This window comes from Stegostoma tigrinum, chromosome 4 (genome assembly GCF_030684315.1).
Source record: "Stegostoma tigrinum isolate sSteTig4 chromosome 4, sSteTig4.hap1, whole genome shotgun sequence".
In the NCBI taxonomy this organism is placed as follows: domain Eukaryota; kingdom Metazoa; phylum Chordata; class Chondrichthyes; order Orectolobiformes; family Stegostomatidae; genus Stegostoma; species Stegostoma tigrinum.
The window spans coordinates 76,335,888-76,353,604 of NC_081357.1; the positions used below are offsets into that span (position 1 = coordinate 76,335,888).

Here is a 17,717-nt window from a genome sequence, read left to right on the forward strand (position 1 = left end):
AGGAAACAATTCTATGCCACACCTACATTTTTAGGCTGAAATCATTGCTCACGAACATTACATTTACTTTCATTTACTATGGTTACAGTCTTATCAGAGAGGTTTGCAACATAGAACATACAAGCTAAAGAAGGATCAAATGCATGTTTCCACTTTAATTACATTGATTTTTATCATTCGTTTTATCATTTTGTTATTTGTATGAAATATCACGGCATGCATAAACAGCTCTCACAGTACATCAGAGTACAGTGTCACCTGGTTATAAATCAGAGTTAGGATACCGAATGCATTGCCAGGAATTGTAGTGAAGGTAGGCTCAATTGAGACATTGAGGATGATTATTTGGCTAGAAATAGTGTGCAAGGGTATGAGGGAAAAGGCAGGAGATGAGCAATCAGTAATAATACTCAAACAAAAACAGAAATTGTCTGGCAGCATCTTTAGGGAGAAAGCAGAGTTTACTTTCTGTGTCCAGTGACTCCGCATCAGAACTGGTTATAATGAAGAGTCACTGGATTTGAAACATTAGCTCTGCTTTCTCCCAGCTGATACTGCCAGACCTGCTGAGTTTCTCCAACAAATCCTGTTTTTGTTTCAGATCTGTAGCATCCATTGTTATTTATTTTAAGGATAATAATCGTTTGAAGAGCCAGGGCAGACACAATGGGCTGAATGGCTTTGTGTGCTCATAATTATTCTGTCAGTTAAGTGCCACATTAGCTTGGAATTGCGGTGGAGCTCCAATCAGCTGTTTAATGATGGATGTAGAACGTAGAACAATACAGCACAGAACAGACCTTTCGGACCTCGATGTTGTGCTGACCTGTGAACTAATCTAAGCCCCTTGCCCTACACTATCCCATCATTATCCATATGCTTATCCAAGGACTGTTTAAATGCCCCTTATGTGGCTGAGTTAACTACATTGGCAGGCAGGATGTGATCCATTTTATAGCCACTAAGTTCCATCCAGGGTTAAAGAAGCTGGAATTTTGCCTTTGGAGAAAAGGAGATGAAGGAAATATTTGATACAGTGTAAAATATTATGAAAAAGTTTAGATGAGATGGACAGAAAATGCTGTTCCCATTAGATGATGGTACAAGGAGACTCAGATTTAATATTACATGCAAGAGATATGGAGATGATGTAAGAGTGTAGAAATCGTGTGACAGTGAACAATTTCAAAAGGAAAATGGATCAACACTAGTGAGTAATAGCCTTGTAGGGCTGTGGCAGTGGTGCAGGGAAGTGGGACTAATTAGATTGCTCTACAGAAAGCCAGCTGATGAGCTGAATGGCCGTCTTCTGATTTATGCTGTGCTGGGTGGTTGACATTAGCCTTCATTAGTTCTTAGCCCCTGAGGCAAAATCTTAATTGGTAAATATTCACCTTGTAAAATTTCCCAAAGACACAATATTTTAGGAAACCAGCACAAAATGGTGATCTAGAACTCCAGGAAACTAAAAGTGGTGGCCTGATCGTGGTGTAATTTACTCCTAGGCTAATTTAACTCTTCTGCTGTGCTCCTGCTTGACATTAGCTGTGAATGTGTAATAGTGGGGACAATGTAAGGTTTTGTGGCATTGCCATGAAGCCAAATAGATGAAAAGTTCTGCCTTTAGTATCCTTTAATCTGGGTTCTCTGAACTTTCCTATGTGGAAACCAGCATTGTTAAATCGAGAAGCCCACCAAGCAATCTGGCTGAATTTAACAAAGGTTTCACAAAGAAAAATAGATCTGTATTTGGCACCACTTCAGTGACTCATCCACTGTCTTTAAAATTCAATGTTACTCATTACTACATGGTGTAGGATATGACTTGCAGTATCATTGAGTTGACAAGAATAAATCATTTTTATTCCCAATGTAGGAACAGCAGATATTTTGTTTGACAAAATAAACTGGTTCACACTTTACATGAAGTTAACCCATGCCAGAATATTGTATGAGTGAAGCAAATGTCTAATTGTGATCTTTGTATTTGATCCTTTACTTAGGCTTCAGCTGAATGTAGCCCAGATCAGCCTAGTGTTTACCCAGACACACCTACTGACTGGAGTATTAAAACAAGAGTCCTGATTACCTCACCTACTCCATTCTCCTGGGCAAAATCAAGTATCAAGTTGTTACCAGGAATGGGATCCATTCACAGAACAGCAATAAAAGCTGATGATTTTTATATTAAACAGGTGAGGCCTTTTTGAGAAAACAAATGTTGGCACCAATCGCAATACTGTATAGTAATCTCCCTGTTTTGTTTTTAATCAATCTTGTTACAAAGACTCTCAATGTTGATAAATTGGTAAAAGGAACAGTGTTCTATCCCACCATTTGAATTGCTTTATATAACCATTAATTAAAATGGAAGCATTTAAAAATCATCAATAGCATGTTAACCTAGTCAATTTAAAAAATACTATTTCTGTCTTTACTTTTTGTTTGTGTTATCCATATGGCAATTGTTTAGCACTTGTCTAGAGAGTCACCCTTCACTTTTTATGGTTTACAGTGTTACTTGTCACTATTCTGAAAATATATACTGTTGTATGCAGCAACTTGAGTACGAATTGCAACAAAATACATGCATTTATATAAGCCTTTACTTGTCTTCGGGATGTTCATTTCATTTAACTTTCAATAAATTACAAAGGGAGATGATGATGGAAGTATTTCTTGTTTAGACTAAGAATCAACATTTTCATTTGCACACCTGCTTGCAATTTAATGTGCACAAAGGTTTTGCTTAAAAGGAATATTTTAACTTGTTGAAAGTGTTGAAGTAATCCCAAAGTTATTTGTGCTGGATAAGCCATTATCTAACTCATAAATTCTTATCTCCACGGTAACTTAAGTAAGGAGGCTAAAACACTGTGTTAAACTAAAGATGAAGCAGGAGCACTCTTGAGTTTTTTGGTGAAATATCAGCTTTGTCAAGATTTTTGTAGGATTTAATGGTATGAGGCCTAGTGAGAACACTCTCTGTATCTCACCAAACTTGGCTGTTTAACTACTGACCCCACCACTACTGCATCCTGTATGTATAATTCTAGGCCCGTTTTACCACATATCAATTCCCTGAAGAACTTCCCACTCTCCTGTTACCTGCCAAAAGACTAGCATCCCTGGTGCCTGTGCCATGTTTTGGAAGACTACTGTGTACCCAAATGAGCACTGGCATTCTGTAATTGCCCTGTTCAGTGACGGATGTTCTCTCAGAAGATGTCAAGAAACGGAAGTCTGCATTTTGATTCTGTGACAAGGTCCTGGTGGACAGGATAGTGTGGAGGAGGGACGACTTCTTCCTGGATGAATGGCTGCTGAGCTTAGTCTGAGGTTGCCATTGGTCAGTACTGTGTCCGCAGTCTATAGGAACAGCTAATTAGACTTCACTAAGGGCAGTAACTTCCTGCACTCAGCTAGGGTAAGTGCCACACTCTTCTCTCTGATACCTCACACTCATTCTAAGTTTGCTGCTGTATCCTCCTCCCAACAAAGCTCATATACTACCACATTTCCTGCAAAGTCTTCCTTCACTTGCTGTCCCACACCCACACACGCTAACAGCTGTGCCACTCGCTTTCACCTCACTTAGTCTTTTTCCATCTCTCATTTCAGGAGAAGACAGTTCACGATAGGGTAGATAGTGCCACAGCAGTGGAGGAGTGCCCAACATCAAGTGCTTCATCACCCCTGTGAGAAGAGAATCCGAGTTGTAGTAGGCGAAGACTGAGTCTGCATCTATGGATTGCAGAGACATCCATGTCCCACCAACTGAAGAAATACCATTCTTCATTTCATGCAACTCAGTGTCATTCATTTGCTCACAATTATAACCAGTGGCTGCTACACGTTCTCTCCCTTGTGTCTTGCAGTCTGCAGCCTCAGAGAGAAGGCCTAATCCATCAGAACCACCTCCTTGACCTCTGAAGACAGGAATACTGATGCCTCAGCGGCAGCATTGATAAAGCGGCTTCCTGTGCCCCACCTGCTCATATATTGACTCCTTGGTGGGAAGGTTATGCTTATAAGGTTTGGGAGCACAATCTGGTGAGCATTCCACTTGTAATAGTTCTCTAGCTGGCCAAGGAAGAAACATTCCAGGTGTCTGGCACTCTGAAGATGCCAGAAACCAGGTATCTTACTCAGTCCGAGGCAGGAGAGAACCCTGTGGTATGAATGGTTGGAGACTACATGAACCTGGAGGAAAGGGAGCAGCAGGCCGGTATGGGGAGGTGATGGACCTCATTACCCAGAGGCTGCAGGAAAGCAGCTACAACATGGGGACCCAGCTGCCTCAAGCATGTGATTATTGGTCTGCCTGAATAGACAGGTTGACAGCTGCCATAGAAAGCCAGCTCCAGCATCCTCAGCCTCTTCTGGAGAGGCCCATGCACCCCGTCCTCCCAGCCATTGGTCCTCAGGACTGAAGCCATGGAGACAGGACGATAGGAAATCTCGTGAGAATTCAATATGTCCCTTCCTCACAAGGAGTCAGGGCTGTACCAGGAAGCATCCAATTGGACATTCGATAGTTGATGATCCCTCAACCTCAATAAAGGAAAGAAGAAATTGGAATACCGAAACTCTATTGGAAATCTTAACAGAATAATAGATTATTTAACTAATAAACCATAACTTCCAACATAATAACATCCCATAAACACACTCTTGGCAAAGGTAAATTCAGATTGTTTCACATGCATTTCAATAGCAGGAAGAGAACGTGCAGCTTTTAGCTGTAACTGAGAGAGGGAAAACAGCTTCCAGCTTCAAGACTCCAGCAACTGTGACTGAAAAAACTAAAACTAAAATTACTGGTTCTGTGGGAGCTTGGCCCACCCATTCAGGCTGCTACTATTGTTCCTACCTTTTTTAAAAATAAGTCCTCACAAGCTTTTTATTTATGCATCTCAATAAACAGCTCTACACATTCATCTTAAAACCTTTCTTCATTTAAAAAAAAAGACAAAAAAACTCCTTTTAAAGTCATAGTATCTTCACATAAATATACTCAGGTGGAACTTTTAATTTATTGCAACAAATTACATCCACTGAGTTCAAATCTTAAACAGCAATAAATTTTCTAATTTTCTTTAACTCAACATTCATTCCCTGAATGTATTTTAGCTTTGGAAAGGCAGAAACTGTAATTGTATGCTTTACTAAGCTCAAGGGGTGGTGAAGCACTTGATGTTGGGCACCCCTCCACTGCTGTGGCACTACCTACCCTATTGTGAACTGTCTTCTCCTGAAATGAGAGACGGAAAAAGACTAGGTGTGTGATCACATCCAATATCTATACATTTTACTGAAATCCTAGCCATCACTCTAGTGTGTTTGTATGTAAATCCATGGTTACCACCTTTTGGAATTATGATAATTTGCATCAGGATTGATTTTAGTATGATTTATTTTAAAAATATTTCACAGAGGGAAAGTTAACTTAATTTTTAGGCCCAGAACGGGAAGGTAGAAAAAAATCTTGTCACTATATTAGAGGACTACACTACTATAAGCTTTAGTCTATTGCAGTGCTAAAATAGATTTTAAAAAAGGGTTCATTTCATCTCCCAGTGGAAGTTGTTTGATCATAGTTGTTCATAATGTGACACCTGAGAGATTTTATGTCCTTGGCCTTGCGTACCTAGGCCCTGTCTGTCTTCTCCTAAATGGACTAGGAAGTATTACCTGTCTTGTGAGCAAGTATAAGACTTCAGGTAGCTGGAGGTAATTTGCAGCAACCTAGAGAAGTGGAAACTGAGAGATGGGAAAGACAAGTGATTCTGTAAAAAGTGTCCGGGCCTTCCACCTCTACCCTGCCTGTCCCCGTCCAACCTTTGTAAATTCAAGTTGAGGAGAATCCACTCCCCTCTGGCAGAATTCCCTCACCATATCTGTACCATACGGATGCACACTCCTGGATTGCATGACTAAGCCTCTACTGTCAGCAGGATCCCTCAGACATGGCTGAAGAATGTGGGACAACATTAAGACGTATTAGGAGAGAAAGAAGAAAGCAGACGTTTTGAAAATGCTTTGGTGTCAGAGGTGACAGCGCAATGTATATGAGGTTTCACATTTGTGTAAATTTGATTTGTTTCTGTGTTGGCTTAGAGAAGTACCTTGACCCGTTTGACTCAAAAAGAAATGGTGAAAAGTTAAACTCACCTTTCTGGAGCCTTCTGACTCCACTCCTCTTGCTACCGGGTTGGTCTGATGAGGATGCGTCAGCAGCTTCCCCACACAAGCCAGAGGTTAAAATTACATGGGCAATGATGGGGTATTAGAAAATGTTGTAGAAATATAACAGTTTACAAGATATTTAGACTGGATTTTTTTCGAGTTCTGTGAACTTAATTGGAAATGGGAACTGTTTCCTCATTTTCAAAACTAGTGACCATATTGGCTCCTTTTTAATAACAATTTTCAAATTATGTCTCCCTGTCATTATCCTGATGGTGCTTCTCAGTGGTATCTCTGAACTGTCTTGTACAAACTGCACACATTCATAAACCAATTTCTGTGCTGAGCATGATAGAATCACTCCAATACTGGGATAGGACTTCTGCATAGCTTCAATTAAAGTAACAGTTATCTCTCTGCATTCCACTTTGTGCTAAAGAGTGTTTAGTGTTTGTGTTTTCAAATTCTACATCTCCAAGGGATCATGCCCGGCAAATTGATTACCAGTCAATTTTTAATGAGGTCTCTAGAAATTTAGTTTAACTTTGCCCTCCCTTCATGCATAAATTGCATCCTCTAGTTCTGCTGATTTGGACAAGGTGAAAACCTGTAGCTCTGTTATGGTCCAATCTTTGTTCTTTTTTAGAATCTTGAAAATAGTGATTAGGTCATTAAATTAGATTATTCTGGCAAAAATATTGTGCTCAATCTTTGTAACAGTGATCATCATTCAAATCCTCAATACCATCAATCATTCTGTTTATTTTCATCTGCATTCTTTCAGGAGCTGCAATATCCTTTCACTAAAGCTATGACAGGAACTGTTTGGCAACGATCACATTTAGAATGTGATAATCCTTTATAAAGCAGCAGGATTATCTCAATATTTGGTACAATATTAAACTTTTAGTAGATCCTAACATTTGATTTGTTTTAATGACAACCACCAAACATTGTTGTGTTGGTTTATATTTATTGTCCGTCAAGATCCCCAGATCGCTTTCATTTTTTTAGAACATTATTTTCTTTGCATTAAGTTATAGTCTTGGATAGCATTTTTGTCCTTGTACGAAGCTTTGAATTCCCCTCTATTGGAGTTGAGTGAAAATAATTTTCAATGGAATCAAAGTAACCTTTGTTTGACACTATTGAGTTGAGAATTCTGAGAGTTGGAGACTAGATTAAAATTAATAAATAATCTGTATTCAAAAATGAAATTGCAATACACAACTGAGGGGTTTTGGATAAATCTGGTAATGATGGCTATACTTTAGATTCTGCAGATAAAATAAGTATTAACAACAGTTGGATTCATACAGAAAATGGGAAATTCTGCCCTTTTGTTTGTGCACCAACTTCAACTTCCACTTAGTACAATTTTATAAATGGCCTGTTTGTTGCGCTGCAATTTTACTGCAAAATTTACTGACTTGGGTATTCTTAATTAGTTCTGGTTAAAAATGTCCTAACATTTTTGGCCTGTTTTACTGTGAACTAATAATAAAAATCACCAAGAAATATCTTTTGTTTTTAGTTTGCACAGAGCAAACTAAGTATTTTATTTTGACATTGTTTATTTACCTATTCAGGAACCTGATGATAGCCCTACTTTAAAATGTGCCTTCCAGCAGAGTCTGAAATACTGGATGTATCCCAGGCTACCCTGGCTGCAACTTTTTCCAAGAATTGGTGTTGATAGTGTATCAGTTGATGATGGTTTACAGTGGTCCCCGGATTACAAGATACAGAATATTTTAATGAAAGACTGGTAAGTCAATAGTAGTGAACTGAGAAATAACATGTTGGCAAAAGACTGAAGCCCAGATTTTTGTTTTCGAAAAAATGCTTCCATGTCTTTGCATTGTCATCTTTAGTTTTTGAAGATTCTGCTGTTCTGTGAAGGAAATGCACAAGGTAAAAAAATCAAATTCTTTTAAAGTGAAGATTAGGGTAGTTACCGCTTTATCATTGAGCAAGTTTCTACTTTACATATGTTATTGTGGTTCTGTCTCTTTGTGTATGTAAACTGTTTGAGTCTCCTTTAGATCTGTGAAGTTCTGAATTAAGCTTACATTCAGTATGTTGTTTTGTCCTTTCAAAATGCCTCAACCTAGTGTTACCCAATACGAAGTTTCCACCTTGCTATAAACCTATATGCTCTTCTACACATCTATCTAGTTGTCTAATTAGTTTCTTGTAGTAATGTGCACACCACATGCAGTGGATTCCTTCTCCTGAATTAATGAAATACAAAGGTCTCCCAGTGTAGTAAATTGAAATATTGGGGGGAAAATCCTCTGGTCCATCCAATTGGTTTGAGGCAACAACTCTAGCGTCACTTTCCAATGCCACCCAAAAATCAAGTTTCTATTTTGTGATCTGAAGTAAAAATCATATTTTCAGTGTTTAGTAGACTTAGTGCTGTAAATACAGCAAGTATGTGGCATTTATAAATTAATCTTCTACATGCAATTAAACAACTTAATTTAAAATTGTTGATGTAAATGTAAATAAATGTAAAATCATCATTTTTTAAAGCTTGTTTTTGTTTTTCACTTACTGAAATAATAAAATCTATTCTAGGTTGTCATCCTGTAGCTCACTCTTTGACCTCCTACAGTCCGGACATTGCCCTTTCTTTTACATCTGTACATACCAATTCACAGTGCTTTTCAAGGCTGCTCAGAAATCCAGAAGAGAATCAATTTCGGCCTTGTTGTACCCAGCAAATGTGGAAGTTCTAGAAGCGATGAGATTGTCAGGTAAATGATTTCTAGTGCATAATCCTTTTTGATTTGGGCGTAATAGTTATGAAATAATAATACTCTGGGGTTGAATAGTACTGATAATGAAATTCTGAATGTAAAGTATTGAAAAAAATATCTTCGCTCTTATGAATGTTTGTAATGCATGCTGGCCAACATGATTTTGCATGATAATTTTGATCTTTTGCACCATTTTGTTATGATCTGGTTAGGGATTGCTCACATTTAAAAAGAAATCTGGGTGCATTGTTTTAGCAAATAGAACAATTCCACAAGATTACACCTTCTGAACCATTCGTAACAAAACAATTTAAATAGAATAATTATTCAAAACAAACTCTGTTAACTCATGGTTTATGGCTATATTATGCATATGGGTTTATTTTCCTACTTCCATCCAAGAAACATTTCTTGTAAAAGATGTCAATCTTGAAGTTATTTGCTTCCTAGAGGCTATTTGTAAGTATGCTACAGTCTTCTGGAGAATCCTCCTCAGCATCTGCTGTTATTGGGAGACTTTTGTCCACTGTCTCTTGACTGTAGATATCCAGCCCCTTATGATTACTTTTCAATACTTCCATACCTCCCTTTTCAATAAGACACAGTTAAACATAAAATTGATTCTTCCACTAGCCTCAAATTATACAATCTTCCAACTTCTGTTACTCACAGGTTGTAAGCTGAAATTAAGCATTATCCATATTATACACGGTGAGCGATGCTTTTAGGGTCTTACTGCACTTCCAGTGTACCTTAATTGAATGGTAATTTACTTTTGCTATCTTCTCTCAAGGATCTACAAATCTCAAGATTCAAACTGCAACTAAAACCTCTCCTTGCAAACACCCAGCTAAATTGAAACCAGAGCAGCTTCCTAAATGGCACCCATCTCCAAGACAATATAGGCTGATCTGGGCATCCCTAAAATGACCTATAGTTTTTATCATTTGCAATTGATTATAATATCTAATGAAGTTAAATGAGCTTTAAGACTCCTGGGATTTACTGAATGCTTTTAAAGTAGTTAGGTATCTCTGTAAATGACATTTATTTATGCAAGCATTATCGTCATTACACCCCCAATTCTTTTGCCAATAAGCCACCTGCAGTTTTATTGCTGTCTTCAAACCTTTTAACTTACTTCTTCTAAAAGTTATATTCTTACTTACTTCTAAAAGTTATATTCTAAAACACATAAATCTTGAACTAGATATTTTGACAATTTAACTGTGACTGAAGCAATTATATAAAAATGACAGAAATGTAGGTACGGAAGATTTGCAAAAGCTAAAATAATAGAGAAATAATACACCATTGACAAAATGCTTCCTTGTAACTGGAAGAAATATTAAATATCGATATTTTGAAATTGTGTAGCTTTGAGGAGATGAATGAGTTAAATGATTCAATAGTATTTTTTGATTTTTGTTTTGAAACAAAATCTTTTTGTCATTGAATGTATTTTGTGTTTTGCAGAAGTTGTGTTCTCAACATATTTAGTTGAGAATTCTCAGGAAAATGTTCATGTGAACCTTTCTTCACCACATGGATGTGGGTCAGTACATCTTACACCAGCTCATTTGTAAGTAGCCCAGCATAATAGTTTTTTTTCCCTGAAATTCCTTTAACAATGTTATGAGATAATCGCTGCCCCTGATATAACTACTATAAATTAGCAGATAGCAATGTGTTGAGGCCAAAAAAAAGTTTGTCAGTTTTTGCCCTTCTCCTAACCTAGAATATGAACAACACCTCTTTTCACTTGCCCGTACATGTAAAAGAACCAAATTAGAGATCTGGCTTTTACATGCCTTCATGCCATAGATGGTAGAAAGATGATCTGACTTAAACATACAACAAGAGACACAGTTTCAGGATCAGGGGCCATTCATTTAAGACTGAGCTGAGGAGAAATGTCTTGACTCAAAGGGTTGTGCATCTTTTGAAATACTCTATCTTTAGAGGGTTGTGGGTGCTTCGTCATTGAATATAGTTCAGGCTGAAAAATGCAGATTTTGGGTCTCTCAGGAAATCAAAGAATATGGGGAGTAGGTGAGAAATTAAGGTTGAAGCCCAAAACCAACCATGATGACATTAAGTGGCAGAAGAGGCTTATGGGGCATATGATCTACTTCTGATCTTCTACTTTGTTAAGTCTGGGTCTGGTATGACATTAAGTGCATAGGGTGCTACAAAATTTTAGAGGAGTAATTTTCCAATTTATGAGTTCCAGTGCAGAACTTTGTATTATGTGAACCTGTGTCAAGAATATAGGCATGGAGCCACTTGTTTGATTCATGTCCATTTTCTATCCATTATAGCTACTAAGAGCTGTGTGAGAAGGCTAACCAGCATTTACAGATGGTGTTGTGACACAGCGATAGCAAGCCAAACTAATCATCCTCCCTATTACTGGATTCCTAACATAGTAAAATTAAAGCATTTAGAGATTCAGAATTGCTCAATTTTTCCTAACTGGATTTTACAAATAACATGTTTTGGACACCAAGTTTAGAACTCACTATTTGTTAGCAGTCTATTATTAACACTGTAATTTAGTAGAACACAATCTACAAGGCAATGTAATTAAATCTGCGATCTGAACCCAATCTCTCTCGAGCAGATAGTTAAGGGATAAATTAAAAAAGAAAAAAGTCCATAATTTGCCAGTTTGATAACTGTTTCAACAATGAGTGCTAGACTTTCATGAAATCTTTTAACAATGGGTTGTGCTTTTGATAGGTAATATTGTAAATATTGCTTGAATTTCAAAGCCACTGGTCAATGCAAACAATCTCCACAGACCTCTGGTGACTATTATTTATTTCTTCCAGATTGGAGTTCTCATCTCAGAACTTTCAACAAGTTGTAACAAGAAAAATTAGAGCAAAACCAAGAAAAAACGCTTCCATGCCTGGCAGCTTTCAGATCAAAAAATTGCCTCCTGCCCGAAATCCCAGAGCCAGTTCATTCTTTGTTCTTTCTTTTTCAGCTTTATGTGCTTGGTTGGCCAGCATCTGACCTGCTTTGATTGACCAATTCAACATCCAACCAGCTGCCAGTCTCTGATCATAATAACACCTCATTGCCAAATCATCTAGAGTGTTCTTAAAGCAGTATTTTGCAGGGGGCGGCACGGTGGGCAGGGGTGGCTCGGTGGCTCAGTGGTTAGTACTGCAGCCTCACAGTACCAGGGACCTGGGTTCGATTTCAGCTTCGGGTGACTGCCTGTGCGGAGTTTGCATATTCTCCCTGTGCCTGCTTGGGTTTCCTTCTATAGTCCAAAAATGTGCAGGCTAGGTAGATTGGCCATGCTAAATTGCCCATAGCATTCAGGGGTGTGTGGGTTATAGGGGGATGGGTCTGGGTGGGATATATCAAGGGACGGTGTGGACTTGTTGGGCCGAAGGGCCTGTTTCCACACTGTAGGGAATCCAACCTAATCTAATTAACTTGCACTATCTTTTCAGGCCTGTTCCCAAAAGGCAACATCAGTCTTTTGTTCATTTTTTTATATAACAAGGTGCTATTCAAACTTCTATTCTCAACTTCAATGCAGAGTTCCAAACCAAAAATGAGGACAATAAAAGAAAAAATGGTAATGGTCTCAACAATAACTGTTACATGATATTAGCATTGGGTATTAAACAGTAATTTTCAAGTGGTATTCTTCATATCGGAAGACAATATTTTTATCTTTCTTCTAATCATGAAGGAGGGACAGATTCATCCATAAAGATTGGCCTTCTTTAGTTATGCATGGGTAGATGTAACACAGCCACATGACTATTGCCAAATAGCCAAGAGTGGCAAACAGCACGTAATGTGGTAGGCACAAGATGAGTCTACAATTTCTATATGACATTTACTTAATTAAACAGCTCCAAGGAATGAAAGACTGGGTGCAAACTGCTGGAAATTGAACGTTTAGCTTCTAGATAATTTAACTGGCAATCTACTTCATTGGCCAGATATACAATGTGATATTTCATTTTTTAAATAGGAATTATATCAAAAACATTAAAAAAACTATTGACTCACATGCACAGAAGTCTTTTCCACCCATAAAGACAGAACCTCAGGAAGAAATTCCAACAGCTGAATCATCCGAATGCTATCTGTATCCTTTCAACTTCAATACCGATGCCAGACTTCCCAATGCACAGTTTAGAAAATAATTGAAAGTGAAACAGAATAAATTATTCATTAACCTCTCTGATACACGTAGAGAATGAAGAGTGCAACTTCATTTTCTTCAGAGTCCCCAAGCTTAGCTACTTTTCTCAGAGCAGAAATTGCTTGCTCACTGTTAGGACCTTGTGTCATTCGTGCTGGTGACATCAGTGGCACAACATTTCAAATGCTGCAAACCAGGAATGACTAATCCATCACATTGTGCTGCTTGAGTCCCTACATTCATGTCAGGAACCTTGAGGTGCTGGTGAATATGGTGATGGAGAGGAGCACTGCCCTTTAGCCAGCTAACTGTCACAGGAGTCCAGAGTACCTTATACAGCAAGTCTACACAGATTGCAGGACGGTCAGTGATGTGTCCTGAGTTAAAAGAAACGACCAGCAGTACAAGAAAGTCAGTGATCTTATTCTCTCCCCAAAGGGTAAGTGCTGCCTTCTCTCTGCTACTTATATTCACAGGGCCACTACACCTTCACTATTACATGCGTCATATCCATTCAACAGCCCTTGACCTTTTCTTGGGAAATAAGGCATGGCAAATGACTGAGGTGTTTGTGGGAGCACTTTGGGACTAGTGGCCATAATTCTATTAGTTTTAAAAGTATTAAGGAAAAGGATAGACTTTGTATAATGGTTAAAGTTCTAAATTGAAGCAAGGTCAATTTTGAGGGTATTAGACAGGAACTTCACAAAGTTGGTTAGGGTAGGCTGTTCACAAAGGGATGACTGGCAAGTCGGAGGCTTTCAGAAGTAAGATAACAAGAGTTCAGAGACAGTATGTTGACAGGAGGGCAAAAAGCATATGAGATAGCTATGGCAGAGAAGATTAAGGAGAATCTAAAGAGGTTCTACAAATACATTAAGGGTAGGAGAGCATAGGGCCCCTTAAATATCAATGACGCCATGTATGTGTGGAACTGTAGGAGATAGGTGAGATACTAAAGTAAACTTACTGTGGAGAAAGACAGGGAAGCTGGGGAACTTGGGAGAATAAATAACAATGTTTTGAAAGCAATCCACAATACAGAATAGGAGGTGCTGGAGGTCTTAACTTGCATAAAAGTAGATGAATCTCTGGGATCTGATCAAGTGTATCCCAGAACATTGTGGAAAGCTAGGTAAGAAATTGCAGGCCCCTAGCAGAGATGTTTGTATCATTGATAGCCATGGGTGAGGTGCCAGAAGACTGGAGGGTGATCAACGTTGTGCATTTATTTAGAGAATGTTGCAAGGAAAAACCAAGGAATTATAGACCAGTGAGTCTGCTGTCAGTGGTGGTGACATGGTTGGAGGGAATTTTGACAGGCAGGATCTAAGTGCATTTGGAAAGGTATGGAATGATTTAGGTGTGGTCAGCATGGTTTTATGCATGGCAAATTGTATGTCACAAACTTGATTAAGTCTTTTGAGGACGTGACCAAGCTGTAGACATTGTCTACATGGACTGTAACAAGGCTTTCAAAAAGGTTCTGCATGATAGACTGGTTAGTAAAGTTAGATGACATGGGACCCAGGGATACAAAATTGGCTTGACAGTAGGCAATAGAGGATGCTGGTAGAGGGGTTTTTTTTGGACTGGACCCCTGTAACCAGCAGTGTTCCTCGGGGATCAGTGGTGGGCCCACTGTTGTTTTGTCATTTAGAAAAATGAATTGGATGATAATGCAGGAAGCATGGTCAGTAAGCGTATGCATGAAACCAAAATCATTGAACAGTGAAGAAGGTTAAGAGTACAACAGGATCTTGATCAGCTGATCCAATGGGCAGATGCCGTTAAGATAAATGCGAAATGTTGCATTTTGGTAAGACAAACTAGGGCAGGACTTACACAGTTAATGGTGGGGCTCTGAGGAGTGTTGTCGAACAGAGAGACATAGGTGTTCTTTGAAAGTGGTGTTACAGGTAGACAAGATGTTGAAGTAGGCATTTGACATACTTGCCTTCATTGGTCAGAGCATTGGGTATAGTAGTTGGGATGTTATGTTGTGGCTGTAACAGGACATTGGTGAGGCCACATTTCGAGTACTGCAGACAGTTCTGGTCACTCTGCTGTAGGAACCATATTATTAAATTGGAAAGGGTGCAGAAAAGATTTAGAAGGATGTTGCCAGCACTGGAGGATTTGAGTTACAAGGAGAGACTGGGAATTCTTTCCCTGAGCATAGGAAGCTGAGGGACAACCGTATTAGATGTTTATAAAATGATGAGGGCCATCGATATAGTGAATAACAAAAATCTTTCGGGTTGGGGAGTTCAAAACTAGAGCACATTAGTTTAAGGTGAGAGGAGAAAGATTTAAAATTGACCTGAGGGGCAACTTTTCCACACTGGGGGTGGTGCCATACGGAATGTGCTGTCAAAAGAAGTGATAGAGGCAAGTACATTACATTTATAAGACATTTGGACAGTTACCTGAATAAGAAGGTTTGAGAGTTAAGGGCCAAAAGCAGGCAAATGGGGCTAGTTTAGTTTGGGAAATCTGGTTGGCATGGACAGTTTGGACCGAAGAGCCTGTTTGCATGTTGTGTGACTTTGACTGTCACCCAGTGTTACTAATGCTTCCTGCCCTCTTCACCTCATATTCGCTCGCTGAGGACACCTCAATATTCGTGTAATATTGTTAACAGCTCTTCTATCCACTTCCATTATACTCAGCCTTTTCATCACAGGAAAACTGGCCCACCACCAGGAACTGATGTCTCTATAGCACCCTAACTGACCTACCTGTGATCCACAAACTGGTTACACTTGATCTACGGGACAAACCAAGGCTCAGTGCTGAGTGTCTGGTAGAACCAAATACCTGACTGACAATGTCAACCCCCTGGACTGGAATTGGACAAACTCCTTGACTGATGGTATCAGTAACTCCTGACTAAGTGTAATTCCCCTTCATGCCGGTAAGGACTGCTCCACTTTGACTTGCACAACTGACCATTTGATTGAAGGACATGCAGTGTGTTTGCTGTGTAAACTGCTGGCGCATGCTGTCCAAGTGACAGTGATGTAGCGTAAAGCCACACAGTGGCATTCTGTTTCCTTCACCATTCAGTGCTTCCCACCATAATAAGTTGCCTTGCCTCTTGCTCTGTATCAAAAAGCAGTGCAAGCCACTGAAGCTGACTGTTATGATGGAGGCCTAAAAAAGCAATGTGAGCCCCAAAGAGGCTGGAAGCTCATAAGTCAGTGCTGAAATTAGAGAGTATACACTAAGGAAGCAGAGTGAAGGAGACAGACAATTTGTGTTTACGTGGAAGCTGCCAGTGAGTGAGCATTACAAAAGCAAGGTGAGAGCCAAAAGATGCATGAGATATGCATGTGTCGCTGCGTGGAAATCTGGAGCTCACTGCCTGGTAGAAACAGAAACCCTCATCATTTAAGTCGTAAATTGGAAGCACATTTGAAACTACAAAACTACAGACCAAGAGCTGGATAATGGAACTGGGCTGGATATCTTGTTTTCAGCCAGAGTAGATACAGTGGGTCGAATGGCATCGTTCCATTCTATAAATTTCTACAATTGACTCAATATGTTCCACATTTTAATGCATTTATTCCATGTTTAATCATATTGGCTTCATGTTTAACGTGCCCTTTCATTGTCACATTCGAACATCCCTGTGCTAAATACATGGAAATCAAGTGACAATATGATTTGTAAAGCCACATTTACAAGGAAGCAATACTCTACTGGTAGTATTACAATAATTTAGTATTCAATGTAGTTAAAGGAAGTATTATCCTTAATTTATTCTGATCAGACACCAGCGATATCAGGATATGCAGCTGAAATTCCTGGTCGTAGTTGAAGGATCCTACACAGAATCCTTAATCACTTTTCTAATGAACTCATCACATATAGTCGCACAAGAGGGTGTACAGAGAGGGTTGCCACCCACACTGCTTTGCCCTGTGGCCTTTCCCGGAGCAGCTTTACAGTTGCTTCAGGTAAGTTTCTGTTCTTTAAACTGAAAAAAGCTTTAAATATCTGAACCAAATAACTGCAAAGTCATCTGTCAAAGCACGTTTGGAAAAATTATAGTTCACTTGGTAAGAAAAGCTAATTTTAAATCTAGGATTTCCTTTGAGGTAAAATCTGAGGTAAAATGTACATAGATGTTATCTCTTGCTTTGATTCTAGTTTAAAAACTGAAATATAGTTTGTTGTCAGCTCTTGTTTTGAAATCTACAGAGGGAAATAGATTGGCCCTCTGTTAATGGGAGATGAGGACGGGCATGTTTGAGGGGTAGCAAGGCAGGAAATGCAAGAATGTGAAATTCGTGTGGATTCAACGACTCTGCTGCAGGTTTGGGGTGGGGGGGAGCGGTAATAAAAGGTTGTTTTTGTGGGCTACAGGAGTTAGCCCCCAGTGTCTGGGATACAATGGGGCTAGTTTGGGCTGGGTTTGGAGAGTAATTAATGGGAGGACTGGGAAGCCTTGTCGGAAGTGTTGAGTGAGATTGGCCACTCATAGCAGAAAACCTGCTTGCATGCTACTCCCGGTCCATGGACAACCTATATGAATCCCTTGCTACTAATTTTTCTTTGTTTATCAGTCATGAAATTTA

The 17,717-nt window shown here is 39.0% G+C and overlaps 1 protein-coding gene across 3 annotated transcripts in view; it reads left to right on the forward strand.

Moving 5' to 3' along the window:
- Window positions 1-17,717, forward strand: part of LOC125452797 (protein downstream neighbor of Son-like) — a 54,783-nt gene that overhangs the window by 35,802 nt on the left and 1,264 nt on the right. For 2 of the 3 annotated variants that reach the window (XM_059645435.1, XM_048531652.1), the window contains 6 exons: window positions 2,004-2,195; window positions 7,779-7,957; window positions 8,773-8,951; window positions 10,431-10,536; window positions 12,958-13,074; window positions 16,910-17,096. In XM_059645435.1, the coding sequence (XP_059501418.1) occupies window positions 2,004-2,195; window positions 7,779-7,957; window positions 8,773-8,951; window positions 10,431-10,536; window positions 12,958-13,074; window positions 16,910-17,096 (960 nt within the window). Of the gene's footprint in view, window positions 1-2,003; window positions 2,196-7,778; window positions 7,958-8,772; window positions 8,952-10,430; window positions 10,537-11,788; window positions 12,290-12,957; window positions 13,075-16,909; window positions 17,097-17,717 lie in introns of those variants that run through there. The other variant, XM_048531654.2, reaches the window with a different exon arrangement.